This window comes from Lissotriton helveticus, chromosome 1_1, assembly GCF_964261635.1.
Source record: "Lissotriton helveticus chromosome 1_1, aLisHel1.1, whole genome shotgun sequence".
Taxonomy (NCBI): Eukaryota; Metazoa; Chordata; class Amphibia; order Caudata; family Salamandridae; genus Lissotriton; species Lissotriton helveticus.
In genome coordinates, this window is record NC_136057.1 from 1,737,173,989 (window position 1) to 1,737,196,980 (window position 22,992).

At 49.2% G+C, this 22,992-nt stretch overlaps 1 protein-coding gene across 1 annotated transcript in view; it reads left to right on the top strand.

Annotated features, from left to right (window-relative positions):
- WDR83 (WD repeat domain 83) overlaps nt 1-15,784 on the top strand; it is a 253,276-nt gene extending 237,492 nt beyond the window's left edge. Inside the window, exons 9-10 of the mRNA XM_078689201.1 lie at nt 14,148-14,262; nt 15,414-15,784. Of these exons, the coding sequence (XP_078545327.1) occupies nt 14,148-14,262; nt 15,414-15,554 (256 nt within the window). The 3' untranslated portion in view covers nt 15,555-15,784. The remainder of the gene's footprint in view (nt 1-14,147; nt 14,263-15,413) is intronic.
- Nucleotides 15,785-22,992: the final 7,208 nt, after the last annotated feature.

Below are 22,992 nucleotides of genomic sequence, written 5' to 3' on the forward strand. Positions count from 1 at the left end.
AAAACCCCCAAAAATGTCATGGGTGTGTTTAAAAAAAAATGTTTATAAACAACTTGTAAATACCTCTTGTACAACGAAATTCCTGTGCCTTGCTTTAGTTGCACCGAAGGCAGCACCACCTGCACTGAGGTATGCAGCTGAAAGCAACCAGGGTCCAGGGCTCTGGTTTCAAGACTGCCACGAATGATGGAAGCGTGCTGCAGAAAGCCAGTGGTATGGTTCCCAATACAGCCTGTGCAGGGGTTTAGTTAGTGAAGTCACCAGCTTCCACTCACCCGACCTCACCTAAGCTAATTTCAACCAATCTGAGCAGATAATTGGGGTGACGACAGGCAAGCTCTGGGGAAAAAAAAGCAGAAAATCTGCTTTTTATTTTTAAAAAGATGTCGGCCGGAAGCTACTCAAGGGTCTTGGTGAGCTACCGGAAGTTAACGATGGGCCAGTTGGAGACCTCTATAGCTTCACAACTGTGTTTTTAAATTTTTTTAATGAAAACTTTTAGTTTTCCTACTGACTGGTTTCTCTGGTCGATAAAACCTTGCAATTGTATCCTAAAGGTGTCAATCTCTAAGACTCGGCAACAGTCTGGACACCATCTAGTAAATACACGTGAAACAGATTCCAATTCAAACCTGTATTCACACTTTAATTAAAATGTTGCCGCTTTGTTTATAATCGATAATTCTCTGTGGTATTAAAGCTAAGTGTTAGAAATTGGGTTTCTGGTTGGCAGAGGTATGAACCCTGACCAAGCAGGAACCACAATCCTAGTCATGGTAAGTCAGAAACACACTTTAAATTAGCCTGTGCTCACCCTCTGGTAGCTGGGTACGGAGCAGTCATGCTTAACTAAGAGGCAATGTGTAAAGTATTTGTGCACACAACACACAGTGAAAAAAACCACAAAAAGACCACACCAGTTTAGAAAAATAGAGAACAATTTTATAAATAAAACAAGACCATAATGACAAATCCAATCAGTAGAAGTAGAGAGATGAATCTTTAAAGATTAAATTCAAAAATATCGTTTGGAAGCAAATAGCGCTCAAAGAGTTAATTGGTCGCGCTGGACCGGGACAAAGTCAAGAGTTCAGGCCGCACACAATGGAGTGCTTGCCAGCTATAGAACTCATGCAGGGACCACTGAGCAAAAGTACCTTAATCCTTGTTGTAGAAAGAGATGCAATGATGATCCCCACGCAGTCGCGGTGTTGTGCCAGATTTCACCATGTAACTGCGGCATTGTGTCTGTTCCGTTGAGCGAAGCACCGGTCCCGAGTGCGATGCACTGGGTTAATCCACGCTGGAGGGGTGATGTGTTGATCTTCCTTGGGTTCGAAGCAATGATTCCATGGGCGATTCGCCGACCTGGTCCCTGTAACAGCAGTGATGCATCCTTTCCGATCCGCGCAATGGCGTCGATGCACAGGTTCTGCAGATGCTTCACTTTAAACTCGCTTTCAAGGGCCCTGGACTGGATTGGCACCACTTTGCAGAGCAAGACTTACAGCAAGTAAAGTCCTGTTGCTGAGTTGAAGGTGAAGTCTTCGATATCCCTGGGACTTCAAAAACAGGAGGCAAGTCAACAAGCCCTTGGAGAGTACTTTTATAGCTCTTTTCATTGCGTGTTTCAGTAGTTTTTTGGGGTAACCTCTGTCTTTCGGTTGATTGCAGAGGGCTCGAGCATGGACTTCAAAATCTTGTGGTATTCTCTGAGAGTATGTCTTCTCACAACGAAAATAAAGCACAAGTTACTACTTGTGTAACGATATATCTGTAAGAGACATTAGTTAGTGATAGATTCCTTACCTTAGAATATCCCCAGGCGTCAGACTGGATCCGGAAAATTTTGCGTAGCAATACCCCTGCGCGCCGGCAGGCGTCGTCCGCGGCTCCGCATCCGTCGTTGGCGTCGTTAGCGCCGGAATGACGTTGTCGGAGTACTTAGACGCCGCCCATGCGCGCTGACGTCAGTTCTGATACACAGCTTTTCCGCGCCAGATACGCAGAGCCATGATAGAACTAACACTGGTGCCATGAAACTAGGGCCCTGAAAGGGGATAACCTTAACCCTAGATATCGGTTCGCAGAACGGGGAGGATGGGTGGGTCGGTAAGGAATCTATCACTAACTAATGTCTCTTACAGATATATCGTTACACGAGTAGTAACTTGTGCATCTGAAAGAGACACGTTAGTGATAGATTCCTTACCTTAGAATAGATACCCCAGCAATACCAACCCCGGTGGTGGGTCTGCGAACCAATAATTACACCAGAAAGTCCTGGAGGACGGAACGGCCAAAGAAGCCATCCCTCCGGACTTGGCTGTCCAGGCAATAGTGTCTTGCAAACGTGTGCAGCGAGGCCCACGTAGCTGCCTGGCAAATGTCCTGCAAGGGCACTCCTCGGCCCAGGGCAGTGGTAGTCGCCGTGGCCCGAGTGGAATGAGCCCTTAGTCCAACAGGGGGCTCCTTCTTCCTCGGTCCAGGGCAGTGGTAGTCGCCGTGGCCCGAGTGGAATGAGCCCTTAGTGCAACAGGGGGCTCCTTCTTAGCCAAGGAGTAACACGCCTGGATACACAAGATGATCCACCGTGAGATGGTCCGCTTGTGCACCGCCTTTCCCTTCTTAGCGCCCACATAACCAACAAAGAGTTGGTCATCCACCCAGAACTGGCGTATGCGATCCAGATAGTAAGAGAGCGCACGTTTTGGGTCCAGACGGTGGAGCCTCTCTTCCTCTTTCGAGGGATGCGGAGGCGGAAAGAAGGTGGGCAAGGTAATGGACTGCCCGATGTGGAAGGCCGTGAAAACCTTGGGCAGGAAAGAAGGTCTAGTCCGCAACACAACCTTGTCCGGATGGAAGAGAGGAAAGGAGGTGTAGAAGAAAGAGCCTGGAGCTCACTCACTCTCCTGGCAGAGGTGATGGCAACCAGGAAAGCAGTCTTCAAAGTAAGAAGACAGAGAGGACAGTTATGGAGTGGCTCAAAGGGAGCACACATCAGGTAAGTAAGTACAAGATTCAAGTCCCACTGGGGCATCACGAAAGGAACAGGAGGAAACATGTGTGTGATGCCCTTCAAAAACCTATTTACAATTGGGGACTTGAAAAAGGAAGGCTGATCAGGTAGCTGTAAGAAGGCGGAAAGGGCAGAAAGGTGCCCCTTGATAGTGCCCAGAGCAGAGCCCTGCTGGGCAAGAGAAAGAAGGAAGAGGAGAACCTCAGAAAGGGGTGCAGAGAGTGGATCCACAGCCTTTGCTGTGCACCATGCCACAAATCTGTTCCATCTGCAGGCGTATACCGACTTTTTGGAGGGACGCCTGGCTGCCAGAATGACATTACAGACTTCGGGAGGCATGTCAAATGGCCTCAACTGTCGCCGCTCAATCTCCAAGCTTGTAGGTGGAGACTGGACAGGTTCGGGTGGAGGACCGTCCTCTACTGCTGCGACAGAAGGTCCTCCCGAAGAGGCAGATGAATCGGGGGATCGACTGACATGCTGAGTAGCTCGGGATACCAGAATCTTCGTGCCCAATCCAGAGCCACAAGGATAACCTGGGCCCGGTCGCGCCTGATCTTCTTCAGCACTCTGGGCAGAAGTGGTATAGGCGGAAAGGCGTACAATAGACCGCAACTCCACTCGCGATGAAAAGCGTCTCCGAGCGAGTGCCGCCTTGGAAACTCCAACGCGCAGAACTGAAGACATTGCGCGTTCTCTTCTGTGGCAAATAGATCTAACCAAGGCTCTCCCCACTGCTGAAAGAGACCTTGCGCCACGTCCGAGTTCAGACGCCATTCGTGATCCATCATGCACTGACGGCTGAGTTCGTCCGCCCTGGCGTTCAGAGAACCTGCCAGGTGTTGAACCACCAGTGTTCCAGCCACTGCCAGAGTCGCAGAGCCTCCTGGCATAGGGTCCACGACCCCACCCCGCCCTGTTTGTTGCAGTACCACATGGCGGTGGTGTTGTCTGTGAACACCTGCACTACACTCCCCCGGACAGAGGGGAGGAATGCCTTCAGTGCAAGTCGGATCGCCCGCAGCTCCAGAAGGTTGATGTGGAGCCGGGACTCCGCCGGAGACCAGAGGCCTCTGATCTCCGCCTCTCCCATGTGGCCTCCCCAGCCCAGGAGGGACGCATCCGTCACAACTACGTGCTCCGGGTGGTGTAGGTAGAGGGATCTGCCACTGACCCAATCGCGGTCCGTGAGCCACCACTGCAACTGTCTTGCAGTGCCCTCCGAGATCAAGACATGGTCGGACAAGTTGCCCTGATGCTGGGCCCACTGAAACTTCAGGTCCCACTGCAGAGCCCGCATCCGCCACCGGGCAGGATGCACCAGAAGGATGCAGGAGGCCATCAGCCCCAGAAGCCGCAGCGTCAACCTTACCGAGACTCGGGATAAAGGCTGAAAGATCGGAATAAGAGCCTGAATATCCCGAACCCGCTGTTCGGGAGGATAAACCCGAAACTGCGCCGACTCCAGAACCGCTCCGATGAAGAGGAGCTTCTGAGAGAGACACAGGTGTGACTTTGGCAAGTTGATGTAGAACCCCAGCAGGTGCAGGAGGTCGGCCGCAGTCTGGAGGTGGCTGACGACTGTCTGGGGCGAGCCCGCCTTCAACAACCAGTCGTCGAGGTAGGGGAAGACTGACACCCCTTACCTGCGCAGATGGGCTGCGACCACCGCCATCACTTTCGTGAACACCCGTGGGGCGCTGGTAAGGCTGAAGGGGAGCACGGGAAACTGAAAGTGCTCGTGGCCTACCGTGAACCGCAGGTGACGCCGGTGGGCCGGCAGCACGGGGATGTGAAAATAAGCGTCCTGCAAGTCCAACGCTACCATGCAGTCTCCGGGTCCAGGGCAGCTAAGACCTGAGCCAGTCAGCATCTTGAACCTCTCCTTTCGGAGGAAGCCGTTGACGTTCCGTAGGTCCAAATAGGGCGTAGGCCCAGAAAGTAGTGGGAGTAAGAACCACACCCTACTTGCGGCCCAGGAACGCGCTCGATGGCCCCCTTGGCCAAGAGGGCCGTGACTTCCTCTTGCAGAATTTGCAAGTGATCCCCCGACACGCGGTGGAATTGCGGTGGCATGGCTGGAGGGGTCGCCTCGAAGGGGAGGGAGTAGCCCCTTCGGACGATTTGCAGCACCCACCTGTCCGACTTACTGTGCGCCAGTGGAAGTGGTGATGGCGAACCCTGCCCCACTGGCGTCACATGGGCCTGAAAGCACGGACTAGGAGGGTTTTGAGGCAGGTGCTGCGGGGGAAGGTGTGGACTGGCCTCGCCTTTGTCCCCGACCGCCGCTACGGCGGTTTCCACGGCTGCCACCGCGCTGTTGAACATTCTGCGGCGCGTGGCTGGCAGCACGTGTGGGGGTGCCTCTTCCATGGCCACGAAAGGAGCAAAAGGCACCCGTTTGCTGGCGTGGGGCCGAGAGGCCCAAGGACTTGGCCGTAGCCCTGGAGTCCTTAAAATGCTCAAGCGCATGCTCTGCCTTGTCGCCAAAGAGGCGACGGCCATCGAACGGCATGTCCAGAAGAGTGGCCTGGACATCGGCCGAAAAGTTGGCGGACTTCAACCAGGCGTGGCGTCGAACCGCCACCGTCGTTGCCATCGCCCTGCCCAGTGAGTCGTGGTATCCAGCCCACACCGGATGGAATACCGCGCTGCATCTCGACCCTCCGCAAGGGCTTGGGTGAGTTTTGCCCGGGCCTTCTCCGGACATTGTGGCAGCACGTCCGCGACCGTGTCCCACAGGGTGTGGGTGTAGCGGCCCAAGAGGCATGCGGTATTGACTGACCGCAGTCCCAAACTCAGGGACGAGAACACCTTCTTCCTGAATTGTTCATACCTCTTGGATTCCCGATCGGGCGGAGCCGCCGGGAATGCGGTCTGGGAAGTGGAGGCCTGGATGACCAGGCTCTCGGGGGTGGGATGGGTGGACAAAAAGCAAGGGTCGCCCGGGGCCGGGCGGTAGCGTCTGGCCACGTTCCTATCCACAGGCTGACCTGTGGCGGGCTTGGACCAAGTGCCCACAAGAACGTCACACAAGGCCTCATTAAACGGCAGCCGAGGCTCATTGGAGTTTGCCTGCGGTTTAAGGACCTCAGTGAGGAGGTTAGTCCTCACGGCCGCGACGGGGAGCTCAAGGTTTAAGGCCTTGGCCGCCCGCGTCAACACTACACTGTAATGATTCAGAAAAGGGGGTGGTGATGAACAGAGTGCCTGAATTAAGCAGACCACTCTTACCCAGTCCAAAGATCAGGGCTTGATCCATCACCGTTTTTTAGCTCACTGCACCATCCCAGCTCAGAACTTGGCTATATGCAAATTAGTCTGTTCCTGTCCCAGTGCATGATGGGAACAGGGCAAACCAAACTACCAAGCCAATTCTTGTACTGGGAAGGAAACAAGCTTCCGGGGACCGGTTTCTGCCATTTCAGGCGTCGTCGGCCCGGCTTGCTTGAATCCTGATGGTGCAATGAGCAAGGGACTCACATCTGAGTATACCCTTCCACGCTTATGGTGGACAAAATGATTCAGAAAAGGGGGTGGTGATGAACAGAGTGCCTGAATTAAGCAGACCACTCTTACCCAGTCCAAAGATCAGGGCTTGATCCATCACCGTTTTTTAGCTCACTGCACCATCCCAGCTCAGAACTTGGCTATATGCAAATTAGTCTGTTCCTGTCCCAGTGCATGACGGGAACAGGGCAAACAGAACTACCAAGCCAATTCTTGTACTGGGAAGAAAACAAGCTTCCGGGTACCGGTTTCTGCCATTTCAGGCGTCGTCGGCCCGGCTTGCTTGAATCCTGATGGTGCAATGAGCAAGGGACTCACATCTGAGTATACCCTTCCACGCTTATGGTGGACAAAATGATTCAGAAAAGGGGGTGGTGATGAACAGAGTGCCTGAATTAAGCAGACCACTCTTACCCAGTCCAAAGATCAGGGCTTGATCCATCACCGTTTTTTAGCTCACTGCACCATCCCAGCTCAGAACTTGGCTATATGCAAATTAGTCTGTTCCTGTCCCAGTGCATGATGGGAACAGGGCAAACCAAACTACCTAGCCAATTCTTGTACTGGGAAGGAAACAAGCTTCCGGGGACCGGTTTCTGCCATTTCAGGCGTCGTCGGCCCGGCTTACTTGAATCTTGATGGTGCAATGAGCAAGGGACTCACATCTGAGTATACCCTTCCACGCTTATGGTGGACAAAATGATTCAGAAAAGGGGGTGGTGATGAACAGAGTGCCTGAATTAAGCAGACCACTCTTACCCAGTCCAAAGATCAGGGCTTGATCCATCACCGTTTTTTAGCTCACTGCACCATCCCAGCTCAGAACTTGGCTATATGCAAATTAGTCTGTTCCTGTCCCAGTGCATGATGGGAACAGGGCAAACCAAACTACCAAGCCAATTCTTGTACTGGGAAGGAAACAAGCTTCCGGGGACCGGTTTCTGCCATTTCAGGCGTCGTCGGCACGGCTTGCTTGAATCCTGATGGTGCAATGAGCAAGGGACTCACATCTGAGTATACCCTTCCACGCTTATGGTGGACAAAATGATTCAGAAAAGGGGGTGGTGATGAACAGAGTGCCTGAATTAAGCAGACCACTCTTACCCAGTCCAAAGATCAGGGCTTGATCCATCACCGTTTTTTAGCTCACTGCACCATCCCAGCTCAGAACTTAGCTATATGCAAATTAGTCTGTTCCTGTCCCAGTGCATGATGGGAACAGGGCAAACCAAACTACCAAGCCAATTCTTGTACTGGGAAGGAAACAAGCTTCCGGGGACCGGTTTCTGCCATTTCAGGCGTCGTCGGCCCGGCTTGCTTGAATCCTGATGGTGCAATGAGCAAGGGACTCACATCTGAGTATACCCTTCCACGCTTATGGTGGACAAAATGATTCAGAAAAGGGGGTGGTGATGAACAGAGTGCCTGAATTAAGCAGACCACTCTTACCCAGTCCAAAGATCAGGGCTTGATCCATCACCGTTTTTTAGCTCACTGCACCATCCCAGCTCAGAACTTGGCTATATGCAAATTAGTCTGTTCCTGTCCCAGTGCATGATGGGAACAGGGCAAACCAAACTACCAAGCCAATTCTTGTACTGGGAAGGAAACAAGCTTCCGGGGACCGGTTTCTGCCATTTCAGGCGTCGTCGGCCCGGCTTGCTTGAATCCTGATGGTGCAATGAGCAAGGGACTCACATCTGAGCATACCCTTCCACACTTGTGGTGGCCAAAACGATTCAAAAAGGGGGTGGTGATGGACAGAGTATCTGAATTAAGCAGAACACTCCTACCCAGTCAAAAGATCAGGGCTTGATCCATCACCGTTTTTTAGCTCACTGCACCATCCCAGTTCAGAACCTGGCTACATGCAAATTAGTCTGACCCTGGCCCAGTGCATCAGGATTCAAGCAAGCCGGGCCGAAGACGGCTGTAATGCCAGAAACCGGTCCCCGGAAGCTTGTTTCCTTTCCAGTGAAGAATTGGCTTGGTAGTTTGGTCTGCCCTGTTCCCATGATGCACTGGGCCAGGGACAGACTAATTTGCATATAGCCAGGTTCTGAACTGGGATGGTGCAGTGAGCTAAAAAACGGTGATGGATCAAGCCCTGATCTGTTGACTGGGTAGGAGTGTTCTGATTAACTCAGATACTCTGTCCATCACCACCCCCTTTTTGAAATATTTTGGCCACCACAAGTGTGGAAGGGTATGCTCAGACATGAGTCCCTTGCTCACTGCACCATCAGGATTCAAGCAAGCCGGGCCGAAGACGGCTGTAATGCCAGAAACCGGTCCCCGGAAGCTTGTTTCCTTTCCAGTGAAGAATTGGCTTGGTAGTTTGGTCTGCCCTGTTCCCATGATGCACTGGGCCAGGGACAGACTAATTTGCATATAGCCAGGTTCTGAACTGGGATGGTGCAGTGAGCTAAAAAACGGTGATGGATCAAGCCCTGATCTGTTGACTGGGTAGGAGTGTTCTGATTAACTCAGATACTCTGTCCATCACCACCCCCTTTTTGCAATATTTTGAACACTACACTGTAAGCAGCCCCCTCCTCCGTAGCCACGGTGGGAGGGGAGACAAATCCAGTGTCTGGCGAAGTGTCAAAGTCCACTGGCCTCCCCAAGCTCATATGTCCAGTCCTGTTGATACTGGCACTCCTGTGCCAAAGGGTCCACAGACCCCTCCCAATCACCCTCGTCACCCATCTCCTGTAGTTCAGGATCAACATATGGGGCCGGTTCATGGAAATAGAAATTTCCAAACGACGTCGAGAGCGCCGACGCCGGAACCGGACCGAGGGTAGGATTGGGGACGGCGTCCATAGTAGGTGCCGGGGGCGACACCCGCAGGGCCGGCGCCGGTGAGGTCGACCGGCGACGACCCGGATCCGGAAGTGGATCCAGTGAGGGCCTGCGTCGCCGGGACCGAAGTCGCCGGTGGCGCCAGGGCCGAAGCACCCGACGGCTTCGGAGCCGAAGCACCCGACCCGCTAGGCCCTCCAGTCGGGGCCGTTGGGCCCGGAGGCGCCACGGAACCCGGCTGAGAAGGAAGGGACCTCATGGCCATGAGGTACCGCTCGACCTCCTCTGGCGTCGCACCATGCCCAGGGACCGGAAGGTGTGGGGCAGGCGGCGACGTCCGCGACTCCATCGGAGCCGCATGGGTGGTGTCACCCGAACCCCCGGCCGCATCGCGCGAGCGTCGGGGTGGGTCGGAGGAACGATGATGTCGCTCCAACCTCTCATGCCTCTTACCTGAGGACTTGGATCCTGACGACCGATGTCCACTCCCGGAGCTGCGAGGGCTCCGACCCCGCGACCGGTCCCTCGACCTCCTGTGGGACCGGGACTTGGAACGGCGCGGGGCCGACTGCCGGAGCTCCAGTCACTTGCGGGACCACTCCCGCCTAGCCTTAGACGTCAGGGCCCGGCAGTCGGAGCAGGTGCGGTCGTCGTGGTCGAGGCCTAAACACTTGAGGCACCGGCGATGGGGGTGGGTAACCGACATCAGTGGGTCGCACTTGGAACAGGGTTGAAACCCGGGCATCCCTACCGGCACCATCGGAGTCGAAGACTCGAGCAAAGAAATGATCAAAAAGATCAAAAAGTTTAGTAAAAAAATGGCTAAGGGGTAGAGCTTCTCCGGATCTGCGCTAGCTGGCGCGGAAAAAAGAAGAACTGACGTCAGCGCGCATGGGCGGCGTCTAAGTACTCCGACAACGTCATTCTGGCGCTAACGATGCCAACGACAGACGCGGAGTCGCGGACGACGCCTGCCGGCACGCAGGGGTATTGCTACGCAAAATTTTCCGGATCCAGTCTGACGCCTGGGGATATTCTAAGGTAAGGAATCTATCACTAACGTGCCTCTTTCAGATATAGCCAATGGAGAAACTGTTGTGTGTGTCCACTTATGGGCCACATACAAATAAATTCAGACAAATTATACTCAGGAATTGGCATCTCTTAAAGAATTTGGAATACCCTTTTCTTCTACCTCTATTCGTGATTATGAAAAATGCCAGCATTAGCCAACAACTAGTACAGGCAGAGATTCCCTCTTCCCTAAAAAGAAATACCTAAGATCACAATGGAACCGTAAACGATTAAAGGCCACCACAAGTGTGGTAATTGCATAGCAGCCTGTGAACCAACTATTGAAGGCACAGAATTCACACAGAATATCAGTATATGGATACATATGGAGTTCACTAATTGCAAAACTAAAAATATGGTATACGCCATCTTCTGCCCTTGTCGAAAAATATATATTGAGAAGGCAAATCAAGAAATAATACACATCGTACAAAAAAAATCACAGTGAGGGGACCTTAAATGGACTGTATTAGGTGCAATCGGATCAAACCCAAGAGGAGGAGACATAGAGGCAGGCCTGTTACACAAGGAGGCATATCTAATATTTAAGTGTAATAGTGATGTGACAGCTCTCAACGAAATGTCAGAAATATGTCGAGCATAATAACAAAGGAATCAGGTGTGGCCTTGCTGTGAGACCCTTGATGCATACAAGGATCCCGTCTCGAAACTTGACTCCACATTATATGTGATCCAGCATTGTAATAACTGGATTTCATTTCATCCACTACAACGCCCATAATGCGTCAGTCGAGAACATTTAGAATGTGGTATAAATCATCTCAATCCAGAAGTCACTAAGACCGATTCAGTTGGAGGAGACGCAAATACAACGTTGAAGGAAGAACTGTTGCAGAAGTAAGTGTGCATACTTGTTCTGAGTGACACAGTGACTGTATGAACCTCATCCTTGGTTTGAACATTGTGCGAAAGTGCAGACAATCATTGCTGCCCATTTTCGCCTGTTCCAGAATCCAGCTATAACTGCCATTTATGTGGATCTTAGTTGAAGAAAAACCTGCTTAAATTGATGAAGACGAGGAGTTCCCCCTTTTAAATTCCTTTCAAACGCACTGGGAAGTAGGTTGTCCCAAATCGTTTATTTGCCAGAAAATGTCAGACTTCACCCAAAGGTCACGGACATTAGCTAAATGAGCTCTTTATGTTACAGACCGGATGGTTGACAACATGAGCGTTGCACTTTCATTTATTAGGAGAAAGACATGCAGATGAAGGATGTAGCAGGTACAATGTTTTAACACAACAGATAGAACTTGTAAAATACATTAAATATGTGCCAAAACATTTCTAGAAGGGGTAGATGTTAATCAGATATCTCGTTTCATTTTACCCATAGATCAAATGCAGTCATAGCCCTCAGGAAAATCCCAAGAATTATATTGGGATTTGAGACATGTCAGCACTTTTCACCATTTGGGAAACATTAGTATGGAAATAAGATCCGCTCTAGGGAATCTGATTGAAAGCCCACATACCTTATGAGCTTGAACATTTGGTCCCATTGGTCAGCAAGGTACAGAGGATTTATAAACTGAACTACAAATTGAGTTTATTGTTGCTGCGAAAAAAATGACTGGTTGAAAACTGTAATTCATTTGCAACCAATTTACTTTTGTGTTTTTGTAATGTTTGTGATATTGTTGTAGTTTGTTTGCATGTTTAATTGGCAAAACGAATAGTGTTCTCCTGTCTCTGGCATAATAGACAATATGAAATGGTCTTATGAAAATAATTTTGAAAAATAGGTAAATAGATTATAAAGACCAATTTAATTAGTGTTTGGTCATAGACTGTTAAAGTAAAAAACAGCATGATAATTTGATAGCTAGATGCTCTGTTCTTTTTCATGTATAGAAGACCCTATGTGCATTAGGGCCAACCCCCTTTGAGAGTAAAACATTCTAAAAGTGGCATTTTCAGTACTGCAATTTAAAAACCAACTTCACCATCAGTTGTGTTTTTAAATTGAGCAGAGAGACCCCAAATTGGGGTTTCCCATCTCTTCTTAATTGGCAAGTACACTTATAAAATGTAAGAAGGCAATCCCAATGTTATCCTATGGGAGATATCGGCGTTGCCGCAGTGAAACACAAACATAAGAGTTTTTCACCACCAGGACATGTAAAACTTAAAAGTACACGTCCTACTTTTTTTAAAACAGTGCACCCTGCCCATTGGCTGTCTAGGTCCTACCTTAGGGGTGACATATGTAATCAAAGGGAAGTTTTGGAGCTGGAAAGTAGGTTAACTTACCAGGTTGAAATGGCAGCTTAAAACTGTACACACAGGCTCTGCAGTGGCAGGCCGGAGACATGTTAAAAGGGCTACTTAAGTGGGTAGCACAATCACTGCTGCAAGCCCACTAGTAGCATTTGATTTACAAGCCCTGCGCACATGTAGTGCACTTTATTAGTGACTTCTAAGTAGATCAAATTTGCCAGTTGTGGATAAAATCAATGTTGCCATGCTGAAAGTAAAGAACACATGCCCTTTAGCACAGGTTAGCAGGGGTAAAATGCTTAGGGCCAGATGTAGGTAATTTTTATTTACCGACCTCTTAAATACCGAGTCATACCGACTCGGTATTTAAGAGGTCGGAAAATAAAAATACCGAGATGTAGGTAATTGCAGATGTGCAATTACCGAATCGGAAACAGTCGGTAATTTCCGATGTGGTAAATACCGACCAGTTAATGCCCATGCATTCCTATGGGCTTTGAAGCCCATAGGATTGATTGGGCATATACCGGTCGGTATTTACCACATCGGAAAATACCGACTGTCACAAGGGTGCAGGGGGTGTCACTTTGACACCCTCTGGCACCCCCAAAAGAGGCTCGGGTGCTATGTGGCAGGCATACCTGCCCTAAGGGCAGGTCTGCCTGTCATATGGCATAGGTGTGCATGCACACATGTGCATGCACACCAGAAACGGTATTTTACCATCAAGTAGTATTTGATGGTAAAATACCGATGTTGTACTGCTTGTGGGACTCAGAAGAGTCCCACCTACATACCAATTGTCCGGAATCAGTAATGATACCGACTCGGTATTTTACATACTCGGTAAATTTACCTATCGGTAAATTTACCGAGTCTGTAAATTACAGGGACCTACATGTCAAATTGCTTTTACCGGGTGGTAACGGCCGAATTCGGCCGTTACCACCCGGTAAAAGCCTACCTACATCTGGCCCTCAGTGTCTAGTGCGTTGGTAGAGGCGAAACTCGCAAAAACAGAAGGGTGCCTTACTCACAGCGAGCTTCACTCCAAAAATCACATGAGACTGCAGTTGTTTAAAGAAAAAAAAAGATTACTGCTATTCTTGACCAGTTGTGAACGAGGGAGAGCAGGACAACAACAGAGTAGTTCCACCCAAGCATAGTTTGAAGAGTCTCCTTTTTGGTTTCCAATCGTTGACTTTAACTCATATAGAGCAACCCAGTGAATGCCTCACGATTTTTCAGGGTGGTATTCCGGTAACGTGGAAGCGTTAAGAGATTTTTGGGGGGGACATTTCTCGACACCTCCTGCCCTGACCATCTTGTTCTTCTCCTTCTTCTAAATTGCCTACTGCTTTCACATTGTCATCATTCAAAGGCTATATGGAAACATTACTTAAAAACCAGCCTGATCACAGGAAACTGTCCCTTGATGGTTGGAGAAATGGTAGTCAACATGAGCATCCCCCACTGACATGTATTTTATTTGCTTTAGGTACACAGGACACAAGAACCGAGACTACAAGTTGGACTGCTGCCTGACGGAGAAGGACACCCACGTGGTGGCCTGCTCAGAGGACGGCAAGGTGTACTTCTGGGACCTGGTAGAGGTGAGAAACCTCGAGAGCCACAGCTTCTCAGGATTATTTATGACTTTTGTAAGGGACTGAAGGTGGATGTATATTGTGAAAAAATGGGGGCAGAAAAGACTTCCTGCGTGCAAAGCAATACCTCTCAATAAAAAGGTCTGGAATTGCTGGCAGATGGTGGGGCATGGGAATAGAGGTGGTCAAGAAAACCGTAAAAATTTAAAGATTGGGTGCAGCATAAGACCAGGGATTGCTGAAAATGAGACTTGGGGAGAACAGAAACAACAGCAGGTTAGAACCGGGAAGAGGCTGCACAATCAGAACATTGCTCTAGGCTGTGTGGGGGATATAAATATTAACATGTAGTCAGAAGTTTTAAATGGAGTTAGCAGGGGGGAGCAGAACCGGTCGGGTAAACACTGGGAGAATTGCTGCTGAGGGAAGATATGACAGGTTAAGTAAGGCAGACATTGAGCACAAGAGACCGCCAAAAAGCAGGGTGCATGGTAATAGCAAAGAGTACAAACAAAAAGAGGGGTTCACATGAAAGCAAGAAGAGCAGGAACTGCTGAGCTCATTAAATAGGTTCGAAAAGTAGAGAAAACAAAAACTGCTGATGACATCTGATGGGCAGATTGGAAAAGCAGGAATTGCTAAGGAGGTGTGGTAGGTGGAAAAAGACTGAAGGTTATTTACAAAGCAGTTAGGATATGAACTTCTGAAAAGGGGCAGACCAGAGAAGGAGTGGGAGCTTCTGAACAGTGGCATCACCCCGGGCAGGGGTCCCTTAACACCCACCAAACACTGTGAACATGCACTGTGTACTGGTACTTTAGAGTGACCAGCAATTGCTGGCATGAGGTAACAGGAGATTGTTAATGCAGCACAGAAGGAAACCGAGTACAACACCACTTTAGAAGCATGATAATATGTATTCATGCCAACAAGGAGGGATTCTATCACAGGCAGCAAGGAGAACCAACCACAAAGCCCTTTGTGGAGTCAGCACTCCAGACATTGGTCTAGTTTAATGGCCAGTTGATCCTACCTGAAAAAAAGGGCCATTAGTGGAGTTAAAGGGGAGGAAGAACTGGATGCTTAGATGGCAGAGGGCCAATGAAACACACACAAGAAGAGTTAACCTTCTACACATTGTTTCCTTTCTCCCTCAGGGGTCTCTCACACTGAGCCTGGCGGTGGGGAAAGGCGTGGTGCAGTCTCTGTCGTACCACCCCACAGAGACCTGTATGCTGACTGCCACAGAGGGCAGCTTCCAGCTCTGGAGAGAAGCCTCCTACTCCGAGGAGACATGAGGACAACTGACTAGGTCCAAGGCAACCATGGTCGGCCATTTACAGCACAAGTGGAAGGGAGGCCCACCAGGCTGGCACAGAAGAATAAGAGAGTGGACTTCATCTTAAGGCGCTGTGCACTGAAGACTGTTCTTTGGATGATTCACATTCCATTGAACTAAGTACAAACTGTACTACTCTGTATATTTACACCTTTGGCACCTGTATAATAAAGAATGTTTTATAAAAAATGAGCGAGTTATTGAAGACAAATATTACAGCGACCTCGCCTGTACCCTAAGGCTATATAAGATAAATCCGGCAGGATGCTTTTGAACAAGCATAGCTTGTTGAGGGGTTTCATAGTATGAAATCTAGTTGTTCTGTCCGTTTAACCTATTCCCTGCATTGTGTTTAACATTGGACCATCCCTCCCTGGTTTAGCAGCTGGAAGGAAATGAAGAATTAGCATTCCTTTCGACTCCCTTCCCAAAAAACGTTACCCTTAGTTTCCAACTGCGTTCAAGCCAGATACAGACTTTTTAGAAAAAAATCACTGAAATTATTTTGAGCCACCATTAACTTGTGAAATTAAGAAATGATCCATGGGACCCTTTATACAGAAGGGATACTATGTAGTCTCTTATTAGCTACAGCCCAGCCACACAGTTTCTGCCGATCTCTGTGGCTTGGTACTCAAGGTCCTGGTATCTTCACGGGTGGATTAAGGTCATGTGAATGTTGAGTCAGAGACGAGGCCCGTAAATGTAGAGATTGCCTGTGCGCCAGGATTGAATAACATCCAACACCCAAAGGCTATCTTGCAGATCTTATTGTTAAAGAAACGGTTTCCAAGTCCTAGCACACCCTGTAGTTCAGAACCTCAGGGACCAGTGAAGTACTCTGCATAAAAGGCAACAGATCAAAATAATCTTTCGAAGAGCTTGCATCAAATGCTTGATAAGTGCAGAATATAAGCAAATGAGGGCATGAAGATTGAGAACGAGATTGCAGAGCCTCACGACTACTGGGAGCGCAGTTTTAGAGCTTGTCTGGTGGATTTGGCTGCTTTATATACCTTGTGCATTCTGCTGTTGATAGGACCTTGCAATGTCTGAGATTCACTACCTTCTCACCCTACCACTGATGATTCCACCGAACACTAGATTCTATTTCTATTCGTGTGGTGAATCTGCAGGCCGCAGTGTGAACATAATTGCTGTTTTGTTTTTAATTTGCCTGTTCTGGCCTAATGTCTAGGACAAGCTACTTTTCTGCTACCTGTATGTATTTTTTCTATAGTACTAAGCTCTTTTGTGAACACGTTGACACCAAATTGCACTGTTTTCTGTTGTAGATCTTTTACTGTGTTTTGTAAGAAGTTGCATTGGCGTAGACCACAGTACTGTTGAGGGGGGGGGGGGTGTTCATGTGCTAGTCCCCATAAAGGACTTTTCTATTAAGTGGGCGTGACAAGCTATATTTTTAAGTGTACTGCTGGGCTTTGCTCTTAATAACCACAAAAAACACCCTACTAGTCTTAACAACAAAAGAGCCATTTCAATTATGTGGCAGCACTGATTGGGGTAAAAAGTTTTTTACTAACCCTTTTGCATGAGGAAAACGTTTTCTCTGCCAGAGAAAGCAGCAAGGTCCAGGACAAGGACTGTAGTTACAATCATGGTCGTTTACTGTATTTCTCCAGTATTGAATCTTTCATAGATTCACATGCTTCTATCTTCCCAGTCGTCATGGTGACCACAGCAGTATTAGAAGTACTAGAAAAAACTGCGTAGAAAAATCCCATAGGGTATCACATTATTTGGTAACCAAACCTCATCATTATTTGGTCCAAAACTCAGCCAATCAGCTGCCAGCCCTGACATCACAAACCCCAGCAGAGCCATCATACCTCAGATTTCCAACCGCCTTCGTGTGAGAAGGAGTCTCCCTGAGCCTTGCTCAGTTTTGTTCCTGAGTGAACTTTTGACCTTTCCAACTGCAAGTTTTCTTCTGGATTTAAGGTACTGTTTTACATCTAGTATCTAAATATGGCTGAAAGCTCTAAAAAGAGGCTTTTCAGGCCCTGCAGAACTTGTGGGCAAGCCAGACTCTATTCTGAAGACCCCCACAAAGACTGTTTGTATTGTCTTCATCTCATACATGTAGCTAAGGACTGCAAACACTGCAGGACCTTTTCAGCTAAGACTTTAAGGGACAGAGAGGCACGCTTACTGTTGTGGCTTCAGAAAAAGAAGGCCACCTCAGATTCAGACTCAGAGGAGGAATCTACTAGCCAAGCTTCAAAAAAGAGAAAGTCTTCTGCTTCAGTGGAACCTAAGAAGCAAAAAACTAAGGGAAAAGAAACATCTTCCTCTTCTCTCCCTCATACTCCTCTGAAGAATTCCTCAGAGTCAAGGGTAGTGTCTTCAGCTCCGCCGGCGAAATCTGTGGCGTCTCCGGCACCTGTGCCTGTGAAGACGTTGATGATTCATAAAGGGGGTGGTGATGGACAGAGTATCTGAATTAAGCAGAACACTCCTACCCAGTCAAAAGATCAGGGCTTGACCCATCACCGTTTTTTAGCTCACTGCACCATCCCAGCTCAGAACCTGGTTACATGCAAATTAGTCTGACCCTGGCCCAGTGCATCATGGGAACAGGGCAGACCAAACTACCAAGCCAATTCTTTACTGGAAAGGAAACAAGCTTCCGGGGACCGGTTTCTGGCATTACAGCCGTCTTCGGCCCGGCTTGCTTGAATCCTGATGGTGCAGTGAGCAAGGGACTCACATCTGAGCATACCCTTCCACACTTGTGGTGGCCAAAACGATTCATGAAGGGGGTGTGATGGACAGAGTATCTGAATTAAGCAGAACACTCCTACCCAGTCAAAAGATCAGGGCTTGATCCATCACCGTTTTTTAGCTCACTGCACCATCCCAGCTCAGAACCTGGCTACATGCAAATTAGTCTGACCCTGGCCCAGTGCATCATGGGAACAGGGCAGACCAAACTACCAAGCCAATTCTTTACTGGAAAGGAAACAAGCTTCCGGGGACCGGTTTCTGGCATTACAGCCGTCTTCGGCCCGGCTTGCTTGAATCCTGATGGTGCAGTGAGCAAGGGACTCACATCTGAGCATACCCTTCCACACTTGTGGTGGCCAAAACAATTCATAAAGGGGGTGGTGATGGACAGAGTATCTGAATTAAGCAGAACACTCCTACCCAGTCAAAAGATCAGGGCTTGATCCATCACCGTTTTTTAGCTCACTGCACCATCCCAGCTCAGAACCTGGCTACATGCAAATTAGTCTGACCCTGGCCCAGTGCATCATGGGAACAGGGCAGACCAAACTACCAAGCCAATTCTTTACTGGAAAGGAAACAAGCTTCCGGGGACCGGTTTCTGGCATTACGGCCGTCTTCGGCCCGGCTTGCTTGAATCCTGATGGTGCAGTGAGCAAGGGACTCACATCTGAGCATACCCTTCCACACTTGTGGTGGCCAAAACGATTCATAAAGGGGCTGGTGATGGACAGAGTATCTGAATTAAGCAGAACACTCCTACCCAGTCAAAAGATCAGGGCTTGATCCATCACCGTTTTTTAGCTCACTGCACCATCCCAGCTCAGAACCTGGCTACATGCAAATTAGTCTGACCCTGGCCCAGTGCATCATGGGAACAGGGCAGACCAAACTACCAAGCCAATTCTTTACTGGAAAGGAAACAAGCTTCCGGGGACCGGTTTCTGGCATTACAGCCGTCTTCGGCCCGGCTTGCTTGAATCCTGATGGTGCAGTGAGCAAGGGACTCACATCTGAGCATACCCTTCCACACTTGTGGTGGCCAAAACGATTCATAAAGGGGGTGGTGATGGACAGAGTATCTGAATTAAGCAGAACACTCCTACCCAGTCAAAAGATCAGGGCTTGATCCATCACCGTTTTTTAGCTCACTGCACCATCCCAGCTCAGAACCTGGCTACATGCAAATTAGTCTGACCCTGGCCCAGTGCATCATGGGAACAGGGCAGACCAAACTACCAAGCCAATTCTTTACTGGAAAGGAAACAAGCTTCCGGGGACCGGTTTCTGGCATTACAGCCGTCTTCGGCCCGGCTTGCTTGAATCCTGATGGTGCAGTGAGCAAGGGACTCACATCTGAGCATACCCTTCCACACTTGTGGTGGCCAAAACGATTCATAAAGGGGCTGGTGATGGACAGAGTATCTGAATTAAGCAGAACACTCCTACCCAGTCAAAAGATCAGGGCTTGATCCATCACCGTTTTTTAGCTCACTGCACCATCCCAGCTCAGAACCTGGCTACATGCAAATTAGTCTGACCCTGGCCCAGTGCATCATGGGAACAGGGCAGACCAAACTACCAAGCCAATTCTTTACTGAAAAGGAAACAAGCTTCCGGGGACCGGTTTCTGGCATTACAGCCGTCTTCGGCCCGGCTTGCTTGAATCCTGATGGTGCAGTGAGCAAGGGACTCACATCTGAGCATACCCTTCCACACTTGTGGTGGCCAAAACGATTCATAAAGGGGGTGGTGATGGACAGAGTATCTGAATTAAGCAGAACACTCCTACCCAGTCAAAAGATCAGGGCTTGATCCATCACCGTTTTTTAGCTCACTGCACCATCCCAGCTCAGAACCTGGCTACATGCAAATTAGTCTGACCCTGGCCCAGTGCATCATGGGAACAGGGCAGACCAAACTACCAAGCCAAATCTAGGTGTGGCAGGGTATACTCAGACATGAGTCCCTTGCTCACTGCTCCATCAGGATTCAAGCAAGCCGGGCCGACGAGGCTGAAATGCCAGAAACCGGTCCCCGGTAGCTTGTCTCCTTTCTGGTGAAGAATTGGCTTGGTAGTTTGGTCTGCCCTGTTCCCATGATGCACTGGGCCAGGGACAGACTAATTTGCATATAGCCAGGTTCTGAGCTGGGATGGGGCAGTGAGATAAATAACGGTGATGGATCAAGCCCTGATCTTTGGACTGGGTAAGAGTGGTCTGCTTAATTCAGACACTCTGTTCATCACCACCCCCTTTTCTGAATAGTTTTTGGCCACTATAGGTGTGGCAGGGTATACTCAGACATGAGTCCCTTGCTCACTGCTCCATCAGGATTCAAGCAAGCCGGGCCGACGAGGCTGAAATGTCAGAAACCGGTCCCCGGTAGCTTGTCTCCTTTCTGGTGAAGAATTGGCTTGGTAGTTTGGTCTGCCCTGTTCCCATGATGCACTGGGCCAGGGACAGACTAATTTGCATATAGCCAGGTTCTGAGCTGGGATGGGGCAGTGAGCTAAATAACGGTGATGGATCAAGCCCTGATCGTTGGACTGGGTAAGAGTGGTCTGCTTAATTCAGACACTCTGTTCATCACCACCCCCTTTTCTGAATCGTTTTTGGCCACTATAGGTGTGGCAGGGTATACTCAGACATGAGTCCCTTGCTCACTGCTCCATCAGGATTCAAGCAAGCCGGGCCGACGAGGCTGAAATGCCAGAGACCGGTCCCCGGTAGCTTGTCTCCTTTCTGGTGAAGAATTGGCTTGGTAGTTTGGTCTGCCCTGTTCCCATGATGCACTGGGCCAGGGACAGACTAATTTGTATATAGCCAGGTTCTGAGCTGGGATGGGGCAGTGAGCTAAATAACGGTGATGGATCAAGCCCTGATCTTTGGACTGGGTAAGAGTGGTCTGCTTAATTCAGACACTCTGTTCATCACCACCCCCTTTTCTGAATCGTGTGAAGACGTTGACGACACTGTCGACGACGACTTCGTAGACGATTACAATCTCGGCGACGATAGCGAGGTTGACGGCAGTGACCAAGACAGCGCCGTAGAAGAAAGGTTCGTCGACTAATCCGTCGACAGGAAGAGCATCAACCTCGTCGACAACACCATTGATGACGACCTCGTCGATGACGGCTTCGTCGACGACGACCTCGTTGACGACAATCCGAATTTCAGCGTCTACGGGAGCATCAACGACGGGAGCTCCGTCGACGACTTTTAAATAACCAAAGTCGAAATCTTTAATATCTGTAAGGTCTTTTCAAGTACGTGGATGAAGATTTCTCACCTTCCTCCATCAAATCTGCTGGATTTACAGGAATCGGAAGGGTGAAGAGTCAATGGGTGTAGCTTACAGTCCTTCTCAGCTACAGATTAAGAGTCAGGACACTGATGAAGAGGAGTGCCAAGAGGTTTAAGAGGTTTACTCTTTCCAAGATCGCCCAGTATCTGAATCCAAGAGATACGAGTCGTTCCAACAGTCATATGAGTATGAGGAGGAAGAGGAACCACATCCTGAGGAGAGGGAAGAGTCCATCTTGATGCCTGTTTCTCTGGTGACTGACTTACGTCACATGATCAACGACTATTATCGGCGTTTTCCTGAAGCGAACGCTCCTGCCTCAAATACTTAAAGCGCTCCTACCCAAGTTCCGGTAGTTCAACCTACACCTACAACGCAAAAGATGCGATCTCCCCCAATTATTACAATAAGGCATGACTTCGCAGAGAGTGATGGAGAAGACCAGCCAGAAGAAGGGGAACTTATTCAAGATACTCCTGTAGGTATTGAATGGGATCAATATATTTTGCCTACAACACCATCTCCATCGCCGTCACCAGCAAACTCTCAACCCCAGGACATTGGAGGATTCCATGACATTATGGAAAAAGCCTCAAAAAGAGATTTGAGCTTCCGCGTACAGTACAAGAAGCAGAATGTTTCCTATATGACTTCAAGGAGGAGTCAAGGAAGTCTATGAGATCAATTCCCATCACTGAGCATATCTGGGATGAAGGCTTGAAGATCATGAAAACTCCAGCTTCGATGGCAGCTTCGGTGCCCAGAATAGAGAAAAAATATTGTGCACCTTCTTCTCCTGCATGTTTGATTGGACATCCGCGTCCAGAATCAGTAGTGATGCAAGCGGCTCAGAGACAATCCAAAAATCCTGTCTCGACTTCTGTAGCCCCCCCCTGACAAAGAAGGAAGACGAATGGACGGCGCGGGGAAGCGTTTTGCGGTGATGGCAGCGGCTTCCATTCGAGCTGCAAATGCTCTAGTTCTGATCAGTTGCTATAACAGGCAAATGTGGTCAGATATAGCGCCATTGTTGGCTCACTTCCCAGATGACAAAAGAGAAGCAGCCGCCATTTTACAAGACGGGCTAGGGCGGCCTCCGAATCCATTGATGTTACATCAGTAGCGTTTAGACAAAAGGCAGGAGTGGTGGCTCTCCAAAGACAAGGATGGCTTACAGCCACTTCATTCAGACTGGAGGTACAAGCAAAAATTGTAGACATGCCTTTCGACTGAGAAAATCTCTTCGCTAAGCATATAGACTATGCTCTCCAGGGAATTAAGGTGGACATGGACACAGAGCGAGCGTTGGGGTCTCATCAAAAAGGCAGATTTCAGTCCTT